At 46.3% G+C, this 17,151-nt stretch overlaps 2 protein-coding genes across 6 annotated transcripts in view; one reads left to right on the top strand and one right to left on the bottom strand.

Annotated features, from left to right (window-relative positions):
* The window catches only part of WDFY4 (WDFY family member 4), a 240,091-nt gene that overhangs the window by 36,995 nt on the left and 185,945 nt on the right, over positions 1 to 17,151 (bottom strand). The gene's annotated exons all lie outside the window — the stretch shown is intronic.
* On the top strand, positions 274 to 13,837 carry LRRC18 (leucine rich repeat containing 18). Of its 2 annotated transcripts, XM_084904363.1 has the most exons (3): positions 274 to 302; positions 10,011 to 10,870; positions 13,510 to 13,837. In XM_084904363.1, the coding sequence occupies exons 2-3, from the start codon at positions 10,107 to 10,109 to the stop codon at positions 13,676 to 13,678; spliced, it is 933 nt and encodes a 310-aa protein (XP_084760489.1). In that variant the 5' UTR covers positions 274 to 302; positions 10,011 to 10,106; the 3' UTR covers positions 13,679 to 13,837. The 2 variants fall into 2 exon arrangements, with proteins under 2 accessions (XP_084760489.1, XP_084760490.1); XM_084904364.1 differs by lacking the exon at positions 13,510 to 13,837 and having other exon boundaries at positions 275 to 302; positions 10,011 to 11,005.

Raw genomic sequence — 17,151 nt, 5'->3', positions numbered from 1 at the left:
GTAATGATATTTCATGGGACTCGGTGTGGTACAAGAGGCAAAGCTGGCTTTTTCCCTGTTAGCAGGGCTCACATGGCCGTCGCCATGGATAGCGGCTCAGTCCTGGCCATGAACCTCCCACTGGTTATGGGGTGGGCGGTGCCCCACTGGGGAGCCCTGTGTGTCACACTGGGTGCCTGGAGACCTTTCAGCCACTGTTCTCCCTCACAGGCTGGCTTCAGGACTATGCTAATTAACTGCAGGGGAGAGTCCTGTTGCCAGGTGACAGAGTCTCACAGCTGAGGAGGAAGACCTGGGGCAGGGTAAGTCTCTCTGGTGCTGGCCTGCACTTATAGACGGACTTTGGCAAACAACAGCTGCTTCAAACTCTGCGTTCTCTCCTTTGAGGGAGCAACTTCAGAAGTGCTGGTTCTCCCTGTGCTTCACTTACAAACCCTGAGGCAAGCTAATTCGCTAATTCATTATTTAGGAAGTGTGTGGGGCAGGGGGGGCGGTGGTGGTGGTGAGGGGGCTGGGCCTAGCAAGCAGCTGCTGTTCTCAGGGGCCCTGTGGGCTGGCCTGGGACGGCCAGGTGTGAGTCCACAGGCTTCAGGGTCACGTGGAATTCTCCCTCCAAAGTCTGAGTCTCCCTGAGCACTTTATGGCTCCACAACCAGGCAGAGACTAGTGTTTGAGCTGCTGCTTCCCCTCACTGGGCACCCCTTTGAGGAAAGTGCCCTGCGGATACAGGCTCACCTTCAGTGGAGCTCACTTTATCCTGCTCACAGCTGGGAGCTCTGAGCACAGCCATCTTTTGAGAAATCTGGAGGCAACCCCTTGCACAAGCCATCTTGAGCACTGGAACCTTCTACATGTGGTCCTGCCTGCTTACAATTGCAGTCTCCATTTTTATATTCCCTGTGAGCCTGTCTCCGAAGGCCAGATAGCACTGAGCAGCAGGTAGCAGAGCCCGGCTCCTCGCCCACAGGCGCATCCCCACCCTGCCCACCCCCATGCACACTCTGAAGAGTCAAATGCCTATTCTAGAGGCCTGGCCAGGGGTTCCAGACGCACCCCTCGGTGGCCCACATGGCTTCCTGTGTGAAGGCACAGCTCACTCCAGATAAGCACTGGAGTGAGCACTGGGTCACTGCAGGCAGCCACACGGAGTCTCACCAGAGGGAGGCAGGCTGTGACATGCCCAGTGAGTGGGTCTCCAGGGAGAGGATAAATACAATGACTTTTGAATATGACTACGGAGCAAAGTTTGCATCATTTTCCCTTGAGAGATGGCCTGCAAGCAAAACACATTTCTCATCCATTTGGCGTGAACCTTGCCATGAAGTTAGTCCCACATCCTGGCTGAGAACAAGTGGTGACTTTGGGCTTTTAGTTCTACAATGTGTCCATCCTGCATCTCAGTGCTTCAGTCCAGAGGGTGAAGTGATTGTTGTGAGATCACGTTAGCAACATGTTTAAAATATCAGATACGTCCAAAGCCAGTCTTACTTAAAAATATTAAGATACATGAGCATGAAGCAGCAGATAAACTCTATTATCACGGTGATGATAATGATTTTACGACTGAAATGCTTGGAAATATTTCCATTAAAATATGGGTTACCATTACATTTTTAATTTAGATATCCATGGGGTGTCCCACCATGCTGTTTGATTCACAATGACTAGATTAAAAAATAATTAGAAATTAAAGTCAAACCAACTGGTCCAGTTTTTCCGAAGTACAAAAACAAGGCGACGTAGTACATTTAGCAACTTCTCACATTTGGCCTCTGAGCTGCTCTTGTGAAATATAATCTGTTATTTGTCTATCGATCTGTCCACCAGACATCCCACCATCTATTCACCTTTCTTTCTGTCTATAATTGCCCGCTCCCCTGTGGGTTGGTCCCGCCCTTTAGGATTCTGGGAATGGATAACAGACCATCTACCTTGTTTTAGTTGTTTTAGTTGTATCCAAAGACCATCTCTTTCACACTTCCTTTGCCAATATTAACTCTCCTGCTCAGGGAGGGGTGGGCAGGTGTCCGCCATGTGGGGAGGGAGGCCCCGGTCTTTGCAGGCTCCTGTCAGTGGTCTGCTTCTAGTGTCACTCAGTAGCTTAGGGCCCAGCCTGGACTCTGAGCAACACAGCACCCCCTGCCCTACAACCAAGAGCTAGTGGCCCGGACAGGTCAGGTGGCCCTGAGGGAAGCGTGGTGGGGTGGGGCTTTCTGGGACCCAGACACATGGGGAGGAGGTGAAGTGCACTCTGCCGGCCCCCATGCAGCCTTGCCCGTCATGAATGGGCAGGCTCAGAGCCGAAGTTCCTGCTGGAGAGCAGCTCCCTAATGGAGAAGTGCTCTGCAGGCAGCTCCAGGCTGCTTCCTCCCATCACTCATCGGAGCTGGGACTGCTTCTACCTATGGGGGCAGGGAGGCAGGCTCAGCTGGACCAAACTGGCTCATCTCCAATCTCCTAGAAGCACCCCCTTCTTCTAGGGCACCTCGTACCGTGCTTGGTGTGTTTGCCCCCTGAGCTGAACTTGACCTTATATATGACACACAAGAGAGCCCAGCTTTGGGGTGGCGGGGAAGCCGGTGGCCAGGTCAGTGACAAGTTGGGTTTTAGCTCTCTGGTTTGGGGACTGGCCACGTTCACTGCTCAGCTGTGTAACCGGCTGACGCGTGGGGGCTCTCAATAGGCTTTTGAATGAGTGAACAAATCAAGAACGCAGGAATAGGCGTCGACTTGGCTTGGGTCCCAAAAGACTAATTAGAATCACAGACTAGGAAACTGTACTATTTGTTCAGGCCCATGGGCTCGAGTTGCCAATAAAAGCCGGAGCTCTGCACTGTTTGGGGTACAGGCATACGAACAACTGTCCTTTGCTCATCTCAAGCGCAAATGTCCTGGGCATCTTGTCCTTTCCTTTGCTGAGTCTGGCTACGCACCTTATTAGTCCATCTTTTTAAAATTAAATTTTAACTCAAGTGCAGTTGGACAGTTTCTGACGCACCACCTGTGCAGAGCTGTTCCCCACCGGGTGCACACACAAGCAGACGTGTGCACACGCGGCAGTGCCTGCATATATGCATTTGGATGAACTCTACAAGGCACAACAGGGCTGGGGTGGGATGGGTATAAAATGTCTCAGACTGCCAAGCTGGGCTGAGCCAGCAACTGTGGTAAGAGACAGAGTAGAATGAAGAGTCCCAAAGATTTTGAAGTGTTTTTAAAGAAGTTTCAAATCTACTTATAATAAAATGGCCTTTTGTTGTGCAGACAGCCCTCTGAGCTTTAGCACTTGTGCAGCTTCAGCTGGACCTCCATGGCCAGCATGTAGGTGGCGCAGGCTCTCCAACAGCTCATGCCACCGCCTCCTCTCCCGCAAAGCTTCCCCATCCCACTGATCTGTCCCCTGTACCTTTCACTGTGGCTTTTCCAGATGCCATTAAATACAGCTATTCCTTATGCGCACTATTGAGCTTGGTGTCTTTGCCTCAGCAAAATGCTTTTGAGATTCACCAAGTTGCTGCATGTCCTCCTCATGCTTAATGCTATGCCATTGTCAGGATGGGCCGCTATGACTTCTTCTATCTACCCGCTGAAACTCCTCGGGAGGATTTTCTGTGTGTGTGTGTGTGTGTGTGTGTGTGTGTGTATGCATGTGTTTCAATTATGAAGAGAGCAGTTATAAACATACATGAACCATTTTTTGTATGAATGCAGTTCTTGTTTTTCCAGGCTAAATACCTACTTGGAGAAACACCAGGTCATATGATAAGTATCGATATATGGTTAATTTTATAAGAAATTGCTACTGTTTTTCAGAGTAACTAACCATTTTGAATTCTCATCAGCAAAATATGAGCACTCTTAGTTGCTTCATATCCTTGACAAATCTTTGTACTACTGGTCTTTTTGTTTTAGTTTTATTTTAGAAATTCTAATAACTGCAGTGGTATCTGTGATTTTAATTTGCATTTTTCTAGTGACTAAGGACACTGGGCAAAACTCTCTGTGGGCTTATCTGCCAAACATATAACTTTTATGGTGAAATGTTTTATTAAACCTTTTGGGAAAATTTTTAATTGCATTGTTTGCTTTCTTACTTTTGACCTTGAGTTCACTTTGTCAGTATTTTCGTTATGGATTGTGCTTTTGCCTAACTCAAAGTCATAAGGATTTTCCCCTATGTTTTCTTGTTAAAGTTTTATGGTATTGTATTTTATATTCACAGTTATCATTAATTTTGAGTTAATCTTAGGTCATTTCACTAGGTTGGATGCACTTTTGTTTGAATATGGGTAACCAACTGCTCCAACACAATTTAATTAATATTTATTTTTTCTCTATTGAATTTTCTCTGAACTTTTGTCAAAAATTAATTGATTATATTGACCATAGTTATGTGACCTTATTCCTGGACTCTATTGTCTGCCTCACTGATTTATATTTCTGTTCTTTCACTAATAATACATATTGTAATTATGGGATAAGTTTTAAAATTGGGAAGCACAAATCCTCCAGTTTTATTTTTTTTAAATTATTTTGGATTTATAGTTCCTTTCAATATAAATTTTAGAATCTCTCTATATATCCTATATAATAAAAGGGTAATATGCAAATTGACCCTAACAGCAGAATGACCAGGAATGACCAGTCGCTATGATGCACACTGACCAGCAGGGGGAAGACGTTCAATGCAGCAGCTGTCCCTGGTGGTGAGTGTGGTCCCACAGGGGGATCTTTGCTCAGTGCTAAGGATGTCCAACTGCTGGCTTAGGCCCGCTCCCCACAGGGTGTGGGCCTAACCTGGTAGGTGGACATTGCCTGAGGGCTCCTGGGCTGCCAGAGGGAGCAGTCTGGGCTAAAGCCTAAAGCGCCCCCCCCCCCCCCCCCCCAGTGCATGAATTATCGTGCACTGGGCCTCTAGAGAGTGATTGTGAGTGTGTGTGTGTGTGTGTGTGTGTGTGTGTGTGTGTGTATGTATGTGTGTATGCTATATTCCTGTTGGGATTTTTATTGGAATTGCATTGATCTTCAGACCAATTTGGGAAGAATTGACATCTTAACTATACTGAGTCTTCCAACTCATAGTCATGGTATGTTTGTACATTTATTTAGATCTTTGCTTTCTTTCATCAGTGTTTTATAATTTTGGTCATAGAAATCCTGCACATTTTTTTTTTTTACTTATGTGAAATACACAAATGTTTTTTGTTTTTTTTTCTAAAGCATTACTATTTTTCAAGAATTTTCATCAATAGTATTATATATAGAAATGTAGTGGGGTTTTTGTGTGTTAACCTTGTATCCTGCAACCTTGTTAAACTCAAAAAATTTATAGGATTCTCTGTGTGGACAAATTAAGGCATCTGTAAAGTGGGACATTTCATTCTTTTTTATCTGTCTGCCTTTTATAATATTTTCCTTGCATTATTGCACTGGCTAGAATTCCAATAAAATGTTGAGTAGGAATAACAAGAGTGCACCTTCTTTCCTTGTTTCCAAACTTAGAGAGAAAAGCATTTAATTAATCACCAAGCCTGATTTACCTGTAGGGTGTGTGTGTGTGTGTGTGTGTGTGTGTGTGTGTGAGAGAGAGAGAGAGAGAGAGAGAGAGAGAGAGAGAGAGGGAGAGAGAGAGAGAGAGCGCTCTTTATCAGGCTAGAAAAATGCCTTTATATTAGTGGCTTGCTGAAAGGTTTTGTCATGACTAGATGTTAAACTTGTACCATGTTTTTTCAGCATCACTTGATATGATCATGTGCTTTTTTCTTTTGAACCTGTTAATATGCTTTATTACATCTATTTCTGAATAACTAATCAACTTGCATCCCCACTCGGCTGTTGTGTATTATTCTTTTTATATATTGCTAGATTCGATTTATTTATTTTGTTGAAGACTTTTATGCCTTTGTTCATCAGGGATATTGCTGTGTAGTTTTCTTTTTTTATATTGCCTATGTGTGATTTTAGTATCAGGGGAATGCTGGCCTGAGTTAGGAATAAGTTAGGAATAACTAGTATTCCTTCTTTTATTTTCTTGAAAACATCATGTAAAAATGGTTGTTGTCATCTTTAAATATTTGGTAAAATTTGCCAATAAAATAATTTGGTCCTAGAGGGTTTTTTTTACATGCCAAAGCTTTCAACTATAAATTCAGTATCTTTAATAAATAGATTTTTATGGGTTTTCTATTCATGAGTGAGATTAGTTTGTGGTCAACTTTAAAGCTTATTCTAGAGTTGTTTGTATTATTCCCTAATCAACCCTTTAATGTCTGTGGGATTTTAGTGATATCCTCTTTTTAATTACTTATATTAATAATTTTGTCATCCCCTTTTTCCATTGTCAGTCTGGCTAGAGATTTATCAATTTTATTACTCTTCAAAGAACCAGCTTTTAGTTTTATTGATTTTCCCCATTGTCTTTCTCCTTTCGGTTTTACTCCTTTTGATTTCTGCTCCTGTCTTTATTATTTCCTCCTTGTGCATGCTAAATGTTTATTTTGTTATTCTTTACTGGTTTCCTAAGGTGGGCATTTATATTATTGATTTTTAAAATTTTCTTAGTATGAACGTATAAGACCACTGCTTTAGTTGCATACCATATGTTTTGATATGTTCTATTGCATTTTTGTTCAGTTAAAATATTTTTCATTTCCCTTGAGATTTCTTTGACTCATGAAGTATTTATAAATATTTTTAAAATTAATTATTTGGAGATTTTTCCAGTTATAGTTCTGATATTGTTAATTTAATTCATTTGTATTTGTTAAGGTTTGCTTCATGGCTAAGAAGGTAGTCTATGTGTGTGAATGCTGGATGTGTGCTTGAGAAGAGTGTGTATCCTGTTGCTGGTAGAGTGTTTTCACATGTCAACTAGATCCAGTCCATTGACGAATGTCCAGTTCTATATTGTTGGTTCTCACGGTGGGGGTAGGGAAGCAATTTTGCCCACTGTGGACAGTTGGTGATATTTAGAGACATTATTGATACGTAGTGTAGAGTTACTGGCATTTAATGGGTAGAGCCTTCTATGATAAGCATCATACAATCACAGGGCAGGCATCCTCTCCCATCAGCCTCCCCCCTGTCCGTTTTCCCCTCCCCCCACCAACAGAAAAGTGGTATCTGGTCCCAAAGTACCATAGAGCCAAAACTGAGCAACCCTATTCCTTGTGGAATTTCTCTCACGTTCTTGCATTGATTATTGAGAAACAAGGATTGACATTTTGTTTTGTAATTATAAATTTTTTCATTTATCCTTTCAATTTTATCAGCTTTTGCTTCATTTATATCAAAGCTCTGTTGTTCAGTATGTACACATTTAGAATTTTTATATCTTCTTGATAATGTGTCCCTTTATCAATACTATATTTTATAATATTCTTAATCTTGGGTAAATTTTCATGCTCTGAAATATACTTTGCCCATACTGATATTAATAAAGTCACTCAGTTTTCCTTTAATGTTTGCATAGTATGTGTTTTCCCATTTTTCAAAACTTACTTTTATTTATTTAAAGTGGATTCCTTAAAGATAGCATATAATTGGGTCTTTTATCATCCATTCTGGTAGTTATGCTTTTAATGAGTGTGTTTGGGACATTTTCATTTAACGAAAGGGTGGATATGCTTGGATTTAGGTCTGCTATTTTAATGGTTATATTTTGCTTCTTCTATTCCCCTCTCCTGCTTTCTTTTATATTATGTGGATTTTTCTTAGATGTATAAATACAATTTATATAGTGAATTTTTACTAGATGTACACTTATAATTATATTTAGGTAGGGATAGATAATATTATACTTTTTATAATTATACATACAATCTATTTTCAAATTTATGCACCTAGTTTTTTACTGTCTTTAGCGATTGCTCTGGAGATTTAGGCAGCACACTTCCCTTCCATAGTCTACTTAGAGTTACTATTTCACCGCTCCAAAAGCATGCCAAAGCCTTGCCTTCCACAGCTCCGGTCCATGTCCCCGTTACGTTGTGCTTGTCATATCCCATCTCTGTGCATTGAAAACCCCATTAGACAGTATTAAAATTCTTGCTTTCAACCATCACAGATATTTTAGAGACCTTAAGAGGAGGAAATAGTCAATTATGTTTAACAGAAATTTACCATTTCCGTTGCTCTTCTTAAGTTTAGCCCAAAGCACAAGTTTCTCTCTAGTATGGGTCCCTTTTATCTGAACTTTCTGTAGCATTTCTTTTACAGCAGTTCAGCTGGTGGCGAATCCTTCTATTTGTCATTAACCTGCGAATTAAGTTCTGGCCCTTCTGCTGATTCTGTGATCATGGTGCCAGGTTCCCTCTGCTTTTCGGATACTGTGCGGTGCTACTGGGTCAGGTCCTCTGTCCCCCCAGGCACCAGCCCGGAACCTGCACAGCAGTCTCTCAGCGCAGTATGAGTCGTGGGGTTCTGCGTATGGGGTTTGGTACTGAAGACCCTATCCAGGGTTTCATGCATGCACCAGCAGCTCAGGGTGTATCCCGGAGTCCACGCACAACTTTATAAACACCCTCCTCCGTGCAATCTTTCAGCATGAGTGGCTCCCTGCAATGCCCCGGTTGGTCTACTGGTTGGAAATCCAGGCGTTTTGTTTTCTAAATCGGCTGTTCACCTCTTTCCACCCTTTGCCTCCAGGGCCAGTGACAGTTGGAGAGAAAGGCAACTCCTGCTGAGACAGGGTGTGCAGAGAATGGTTCTCTGCCTTGGTCTGGGACTTGGTGCCTGCGTGGCTGACTGTGAGGCAGGCCTGCCTGGGGCCGCACCCCCTCTGAACCTGACTCCCCCTGACATCAAAGCAAAGCCTCCTGCAGCCCCTCTGAACCTGACACCCGCCCCCTTGCTCTTCTGGGCCAGAGAGAGAGGCTCTTCTTGGAAATCTTTCCATCACACCCGGTGCACAGCTGCTCCTACTTTGGAGTTACTTCTCTTGCCGCCTGCAGCCTTTGTGGCCAGCGTGCTGGGAGTGCGGGCTGTGCTGTCTGAGCAGGACTGGAGGTGGGTGCCCTGGTGGGGCGGCTTAGACAGAGTGGACTGACTCCTACCTGATTGGGTCAGACTTGAGTTTTCAAGCTGCTTTCCTCCTTCTGGTTTCTCAGAGCAACGTGAGATAGAGCCTCGAATGCGTGGCCTTGGGGCTGTCTTCAGTAATTATGCCTGAATGAGGCGGGGCCTTGTTTCTAAAGCAGAGGTTCCGCTCTCCAGGCCTGCTCAGAAGAGCATTAAGGATGCTGAGGGCAGACAGGTGCTCTCCCTGGCTTACTCTGGGGAACTCCGTCCATCCAGGAGGCTGTGGTCCAGGGGGACCAGCACAGGGTGGGACCCTCCGTAGGCGTGGCCGTGGTGGTTCACAGTGAGCATGGGGAGGGCAGTTTTCACCTGCTTCCTTTGATACTGAGGATTATCGGAGGAGGAAAATGTGATGGTGGCGCACACGGCCTGGCTGCTGGCACTTCGTGTGCTTTTGAACTTGGTTCCTGAGAAAGAGCCTGGATGACGGAGCAGAGAAACTTCAGGCACCTGGCCACCCACCCACCGCGAGCATTTGTCTCCTTATGTCAGCCCTGTGGTTCCACTGAGAATTCAGCAGACACACCCTGGCAACCTTAAGCTAACTCTAAGGAAAGACTAGGTTTAGGTGAAGGTCTGGGAGTGTTAGGTACACATACACATTACATGTACCCCTGGGCTGGGGAGGGGGCGGGTGTCTTTGGAAATCCAGGACAATGAGCGATTATTAAGCCAGGAAATGACACGGTGAGATGGACACTGAGCCTCCTTCAGCCTGAACCTGCCCCTCTTATTTACATCTGGGAACCGAGGTCTGAGGAAGGCATGCAGTTTACTTAAGGTCTTTATGTAGGTGACTTCTGATGATGCCCTAATTTCTCTCCACTTTCCTCTTTCCCACCTTTTAAATGGTTAGAGAGCAAGGTATTATGATTTGGGAGAAGCCCAATACTCTCATGCCATCTCCTAACTTGATATTTTTCTCTTATCAGAGTATATCTTCTAACAGTTTCAAGTGACTTTTTCCTCAATCTGATCACCAACCAACCAGAACAGCACACTTCACACATATTTCTTTACTAAAAAGCATGGCCAAGAGTGGGAAGGGGCCCAAGGGCAAGAAGATCACCCTCAATGTGGCCAAGAATTGTATCAAAATCACCTTCGATGGGAGAAAACGCCTCGACTTGAGCAAGATGGGGATTACCACCTTCCCGAAGTGTATTCTGAAACTCACCGAAATAGACGAGCTTGATCTTAGCCGGAATATGCTCAAGAGAATACCTGATTCAATCTCCAAGTTCCAGAACCTACGGTGGCTGGATCTGCACAGCAACTACATCGACAAGCTCCCCGAGTCCATCGGCCAAATGACGAGTCTGCTCTTCCTCAACGTCAGCAACAACAAGCTGACCACCAACGGGCTGCCCGTGGAGCTCAACCAGCTGAAGAACATCCGCACCGTGAACCTGGGCCTGAACCACCTGGACAGCGTGCCCACCACACTGGGCGCTCTGAAGGAGCTCCACGAGGTCGGGCTCCATGACAACCTGATCACTGCCATCCCCACGAGCATCTCCAAGCTCCCCAAGCTGAAGAAGCTCAACACCAAGCGGAACCCCTTTGTCCAGCCGGAGGAGACGGATGCATTCATAGATTCCATCAAGAGGCTGGAAAACTTATATCTGGTGGAGGCGAAGGATCTGTGTGGGCCTTGCCTGAAGAAATGCCAACAGGCCCGAGAAAAGCTGAACAAAATCAAGAGCCTCGTCACGACAACATCGAAAAGGAATGTTTTTAGCAATTTCATCGCGCCCAACTCCACGGCCAAGGAGACCCAGGAAGAGTGGAGGTGACCTTGTACCCTGACCCTGAGGCAGGAAGGGAGCAGGGAGGGAGGAAAGATGGCGATGGGCTGCTTCCACAGAAAATTGAGAGATTACCTGCAATAGTGCTTTCGGCTAAGTCCATAAAATGCTTCCCTACCATCTTGCTTGTGATTTTGTTGACTGAAGGGCTTTCAGTTCTTTGTCATTGTCTCTCGGCATGTGCACCTGCACACATACAGGCATAGGAGTAAGGAAAAGACTGACAGCTCACTCCGCTCCAGAGCTCTCCTCCTGCCACAGCCCCGTGGCCCGGCAGCTGAGACACCACACTCTTAGCTTCATCACCGTGCACTTCGGGACTAGCCACCAGCTTTCCTTGTGGGACTTGTTCTATGGAGCTGCTCTGGGTCAGAGCCTCAAAGATCAGGGGCAGCAAGGAGGCAGAGCGACATTTAGCTTGGGAAGGGAGCAAAGCAGAACTAGGAAGATATTATCATTAAGTATGGGCAACATCTTGAGCTCAGAGCAGTTCTCTCTCTCTCTCTCTCTCTCTCTCTCTCTCTCTCTCTCTCTCTCTCTTTCTGTTTGCATCATCTGCTCTAGGCGTGTTCTCTCCACTCAGCCTGCAAGCCCTGGGCTGTGAATGAGGAAGCTCCACTCCCCTCTTACTCCGCCCAATTCTTTCCCAGTCTCTGGTGGGAGGAAGGAAAGAACGGCTGTAGGTATGGACTGGTGTGGTCAGTAAGTAAGTACCTTACCAACACTGTGCTTGGAGCAGGGACTGTATCTGTAGGGCAAATCGTGGCTCACCCTGGCCACCTGTAGGGAAGACACACTAAAAGCAGACAGACAGAGGAAGACAGGCTCTCGGACCATGCGGTGTGCATGGCTGGCTTGGCAGAGAGAAAATCAAAAGCTGCAGTTGGCCAGAACAAGGTTCAGGGCAGCTCGTTCTCTGTCTTTTCCCTGGGTTCTTACTTAGCTTTGGCTCCCTCATCTGTAACATGGGGATGATACGACCCCAACTCAGAACCACTGAGCACCTTCTGGGACAGCACACAGGGTTAGCATTCAGTAGAAGTCAGGTCTCTAAGACCTGGGGCTTTGTGCGTCTCAGATCTGAAACCCACTTGGGACAGTGTCCCTCTTTGTACCAGATCTTTGGGCAGTGGTGGAGCCAATCCTCACACAGTAGAGGCCTTTCTGTACCACTCACACCTCCATATGCCTAAAGTCAAAGTTCAAGAAAACCATCTTCAGGGAAGCTTTTACACTCTTTAATCAGGCTCCTCTGTGTTGGCGGCAAGTCCTAGAGAAGTCGTTGGAAAGCACTAGGGGTCCATGGTTCAGAAGGAGGAGCATATGTCTCTGTTCACATTACAAACCATAGCAGACAGCATACTTCGCTTCCTCATTCCTCACTGTCCATTTCTATCTGTAATGCTTCGTCATGACAACTCCATCATATTTTATGAGGAAGGGAGATTTCAGAGGAAGGGAGAGGGGGAGGTAGAAGCATCAATGATGAGAAAGAATCACTGGTCAGCTGCTTCCTGACTGCTTCCAACTGGGGATCCAGCCTGCGACCGGGCAGGTGCCCTGACCAGGAATAGAGCTACGATCTCCTAGTTCATGGTCGAAGCTCAACCACTGAGCTATGCCAGCTGAGGGCTGACTTTGTGTGTGTGTGTGTGTGTGTGTGTGTGTGTGTGTGTGTGTGTCTCGGCTGTGGAAGAGCAGTGTGTGTGTGAAGTGTGCGATGAGCTGCCAGACCAGGAGTTACTGCAAGCATGTGTGGCCTGGACCATGACCCAAGGTCACCTTCCTGCTGTTCCAGCTGCTTCTTCCCAGGGAGGGCAGCATCCATCAGGGGTGTGAGAACGCCAGCAGAGAGTGCTGGGGTGGCATTGGAATCCACCCCGTGGTCATTTCTCCCCTTGAGACACTTCTCCTTAGAATTAGTGTTCCTTCTCATTTAGCTAATGGTCAGCAAATAACAGGAGGCAGGAGAAAAGATGCCCTTGGCCGCTAGGGAGGACCGTGGTCTGGACCATGTGTGCCCACTGTGCCCTCTCTGCCCCACCACTCAGTCCCCGCTGCCCTTCTCCTCCATGCCCTCTCCAAGCACCTCTCCTGGGTTCGCTGCCCCCGGAGTGGTTGGCATGTAGGTGACGTTTCCGGCCAGCCTTGTTCTAGGTGCTTCATTGTGTGTGTGTTCTCCGCGTGTCTCAGGAAGAGGTTTTCGCTGAGCCAATGGACAGGGCTTTGGGTTGCCACAGGATACATTCACATTAGACACCTTGTTAGCCAGGAAAGCCTGGTGGTAGGATGAAGCGAAGACTGGGGATGGAAATCAGGAGTCATTTTCTACATTTTATTTCTTTTTCTGTCAAAGAAAAAGTTTGATGTTGACATTCCTTCATGCTGTAAAATAGCACAGTCATCTTTAGTTCCTGGAAATTGTATTAAGCCTAAAAATACTTGATAGGAAAACCATGGGGTTTTTCTTTCCTCAACTGGAATAAAAAACCTATTTTAATCCAGACATCACCCTCTCTGAAAGCCAGGCATGCCTTAGGTGACCCCTGGGTGACCTCTGCCCTTGTGCTGTGCCTCTGTGACCTGCAGTCATTGCCTTGGCCTCTTGTATCTCCATCCCCAGGATAGTCCGGAAAACCTCCGAAGAGCTTATGGAAAATTTGAAGACTAATCAGCTAGCAGAAACACTCAACTCTGAAGAAGAAACAGCCTTCAGTTATGAAAAGAAAGTGAGTGGCAATGGGAACATTCTAGAAGCAAGCTCTCCAGTGCCAGCCGAGCCATTTGCTTGATTCTTCAATTCACTTTGCCTTTCTTTGCTTTAGATCATCTCTGTGTTAAAATGAATGTGGAAAATATTTATTTTTTAAATGTATATAGATACAATATTTAAGAAAATAGTAGATATAAATTATAGACAATTGAAATTGTAAAATAAAATTTTAAGGCTTAAAAGAGTTATGGTCTCTGCACTTCACTTAAACTGGTAAAATCCCGACACTTGTCACCTGTTTTAAGTTATGTATGTATAATGCAATACATCCAGCAAACAAATTTATACAGAGAAATAAAAAAAAATCATAGAGAAATATACTAAGAATACTTTAGATTAGGGGTGTCGAACTCAATCAGAGAAGGGGCCAAAATCTAAAATCCAGCCTAAATTGCGGGCCGAATGGTTTACTGAACAGTCATAAACTGACAGTGTCATAAACTGACAGCGGAGTGCAGTGATGACAGCGCGGTGCGGGCCACATTGCAAGGCCTGGCGGGCTGGATTTGGCCCGCGGGCCTTGTGTTTGACACATGTGCTTTAGATAAATCAAAGTGGAATTTTAACAAATCTTGAAGGTAGGAAGGAAAAAGAAAGTGCAGAAATGAACAACAGGGAAAATACTAGGAGACAAAAGTGAAGTGGCAGACATCGTCCTAACATTTTAATCATATGGTCAATGCACCTAGTCTTCTTCATTGCAATGGCTCCAAACTAGAAACAAGCACATGTCCCTGGCCAGGCACATGGCTAGCCAAACTGTGGGCTATCCAGACCCGGGAATACGACTCAGCAACAACAAGGAACAGATTATGGACGCATGCACCAATGTGGATGGAGCTCAGTGACATGATTCTGTGTTAAAAAAGCCAATGTCCCAAAGTCACATACTCTATGATTCCACCTGCAGAACATTCTCGAAGGGACAAGATGATAGAAATGAAAAGCAAATCTGTGGTTGCCAGGCTTTTGGGTTGACAGGGTGGCAGAGGGATAAAGCTGATTGCTGTTGATGGGGGTAGTTGCACACAACCACATATATGACAAAACGACAAAAGACTGCGCACACATATGTCAATTTCCTTCATGCTGTAAGGAAATTGTTTCCTCGTTGCCTTGGTTTGATATTGTACTGTAATTGCATAAAATGCAACTATTGGGGGAAATTCAATGAAGCCTTCATAGGGACTCTTTGTATTATTTTTGCAACTTCCTGTGATTCTGGAGTTAATCTAAAATAAAACAGTTAAAGATAATCTCACAACCTAGATGCAGCGATAAACAGACCTTTGGTCATGTGTCAAGAGCTAGCCTGTGAGTGACTGTGGGAAGCTGAAAGCTCTCAGGAGCCGCCGAGCTATGGCATTTCAGGATAAAGAGCCCCTTTGCCTCAGTTTACCAAACTAGTCTAAGCTACCATTGTTGATTGTGTCCTTCATGATTCCTGAGAAAGATGCTAAAATAAAAGAACATGCCTGGCATCTTGACCCATGTCCCAGGTTTTCGGTGGGTGGCTGGGGATCTTGAACTAGTGAGTTTCTGCCTTCCAGCGATTCTTCTCTGGGCCCAGGTCTGAGCTGCATGGTCTCTGCGGCTGCCCTCCCAGGCTGTGCTACCGAGAAGCCCAGAGCACGCCTATGCGCCCAGTGGGGGCTGGAGCTCTCCCCGCTAAGCAAGCACGGGCACTCACAGGCTCAGCCTCGCACTGCTCAGCAGCGGTGGTCTGTAGGGAGTGGGGCTGTGGAACAGCAGGGGGAGGAGGACTTGAATCTTGGCCTCCATGCTGCCGGCAGTGGGGCTTGGGTGTTACTGACTGACTTGGAAGATCATCTTCTTATAGCTATTTATAGCTTGTTATGGTTGTTTTCTAAGTTCTCCCATTATTTTTCAAAGACAACTATAAAGGAAATTCTGACAATGCTCAGCTACAGACCTTTGTGCCCAAAGTGGATTTCATTCTAAACATTATTAAGTAAACTATCCAACTGAGAGAACAGTCCAGAAACTGCAACACCCAACAATCGGGTTACGCCCAACAGTGTCCCCCAATAGAGCGTGTCTCTTGTCAGAGAGCAGGGCCCTGGAAGGGCCTTCCATATCTGAGAAGCTTGTGGTCGGTGGAGTGTCTAAAACACGGCCAGACATGTTTAAAGGCCAGCTGTGTGGATTTGGCATGGCCCTTGGGAATCAAGTGAAAAGGCACAGAACCATGGCTGTGGAGCCCTCGGAAGGCTGCGAGCTGCTCTGGGCGGAGAGAAGGGCTGGGAAGGAGACAGAAGAGCCCACAGCATGGACACTACCCGCTTTTAATCAACTGCTCCATAAACACCCCAATACACAGCAGATGATCCTGAGACTGAGCAAAGGATTACAATTTGAGCTCAAATTGGTGAAGTCCCAGAGGCTACACTGGCTGCTGCGGCACCGCCCCACCACGTGCCCAGACTGCCTGCTGACCTCAGTGCCGAGGACCGACGATGTGACCGGGGCTTCCTCGTTTGTCAAAGCTCCCCTTTCGTTAGCTCAGTAAGTACTATGCACTGTTCCCAACTGCCCCCCAGCAGAGAGGGAGGGAGGGAAGGAAGAAAGAAAGGAGAGAGAGAGAGAGAGAGAGAGAGAGAGAGAGAGAGAGAGAGAGAAAGAGAGAGAGAGAGAGAAAAGGGAGAGAAACATCAATTGGTTGTCTTCTGTACCTGCTCTGACTGGGGACTGAACTCACATCCCAGGTATGTGCCCTGACCAAGAATCAAACTGGCAACCATTGGTGCATAGGAAGATGCTCAAGCAACTGAGCCACTCCAGCAGGGCAGCAGCTCACTCAGCTTATGTTTTCCACGGGTCTCCATGCTTGGGGCTGTCTTGGGCGACGTCAGGCAAGCACAGACAGCCATGGAGCATCCTGCTCCATTGGCCTCCGAAAGCCACGAGGAGAATACTAACACAACGGAAATGCTGTTGGCACAGGGCCCAGCCGTCCCACAGTGAAGCTGGTGCCCAGGCGGGTGTCAGGATATCTCTATGGGTGGGAAGTGATTTCTGCACTTTAGCTCATCCGCAGGGCAAGAATGAACTCTTCCAAGTGGCACTCATCTTTGTATGGGCGCCCAGCTTAGTGCCACAGCCACAGGTGAGCTCCTCTGCCCTCCGCTGTCTACTCCCTCTCGGCCTGGCACAGGGAGTGAGGTCTTGCCTGTGTGGGTAAAGGTAAGCATTGTTGGGACAGAGCATCTCTCGGGCTCTGAGAACTATCAGACAGGAATGGACAGGGAACCACCCCCAGCGGCAGGGTCAGCCACGTGATCACTGAGTGATACTGAACACAGTGCATTCAGAAGAGGTGATCTGCAGAGGCAAAAGGCATTTAGTAAAGTGACTTGTGTCAGAGTTGATGTAAGATGAGGGAGGCTCCAGGGAGTGAGAAATGGACACGCAGCCACGAGAGCCGTGCCCTGGGGGAGCGGCGGCCGGCAGTGCAGGGCCCGCCGCTGTGGT

The sequence above is a fragment of the Pipistrellus hanaki genome, assembly GCF_964339955.1.
Source record: "Pipistrellus hanaki genome assembly, chromosome: 14".
NCBI classification, from domain to species: domain Eukaryota; kingdom Metazoa; phylum Chordata; class Mammalia; order Chiroptera; family Vespertilionidae; genus Pipistrellus; species Pipistrellus hanaki.
The sequence above is the reverse complement of the archived record's forward strand: the minus strand, read 5'-3'. Positions and strand labels throughout refer to the sequence as shown.

Excerpts from the sequence above, each read along its gene's own strand:
- LRRC18 (XM_084904363.1), top strand. The coding sequence starts at position 10,107 with ATGGCCAAGAGTGGGAAGGGGCCCAAGGGCAAGAAGATCACCCTCAAT. Across the intron at positions 10,871-13,509 it reads GAGACCCAGGAAGAGTGGAG|GATAGTCCGGAAAACCTCCG; the intron begins GTGACCTTGTAC and ends CTCCATCCCCAG.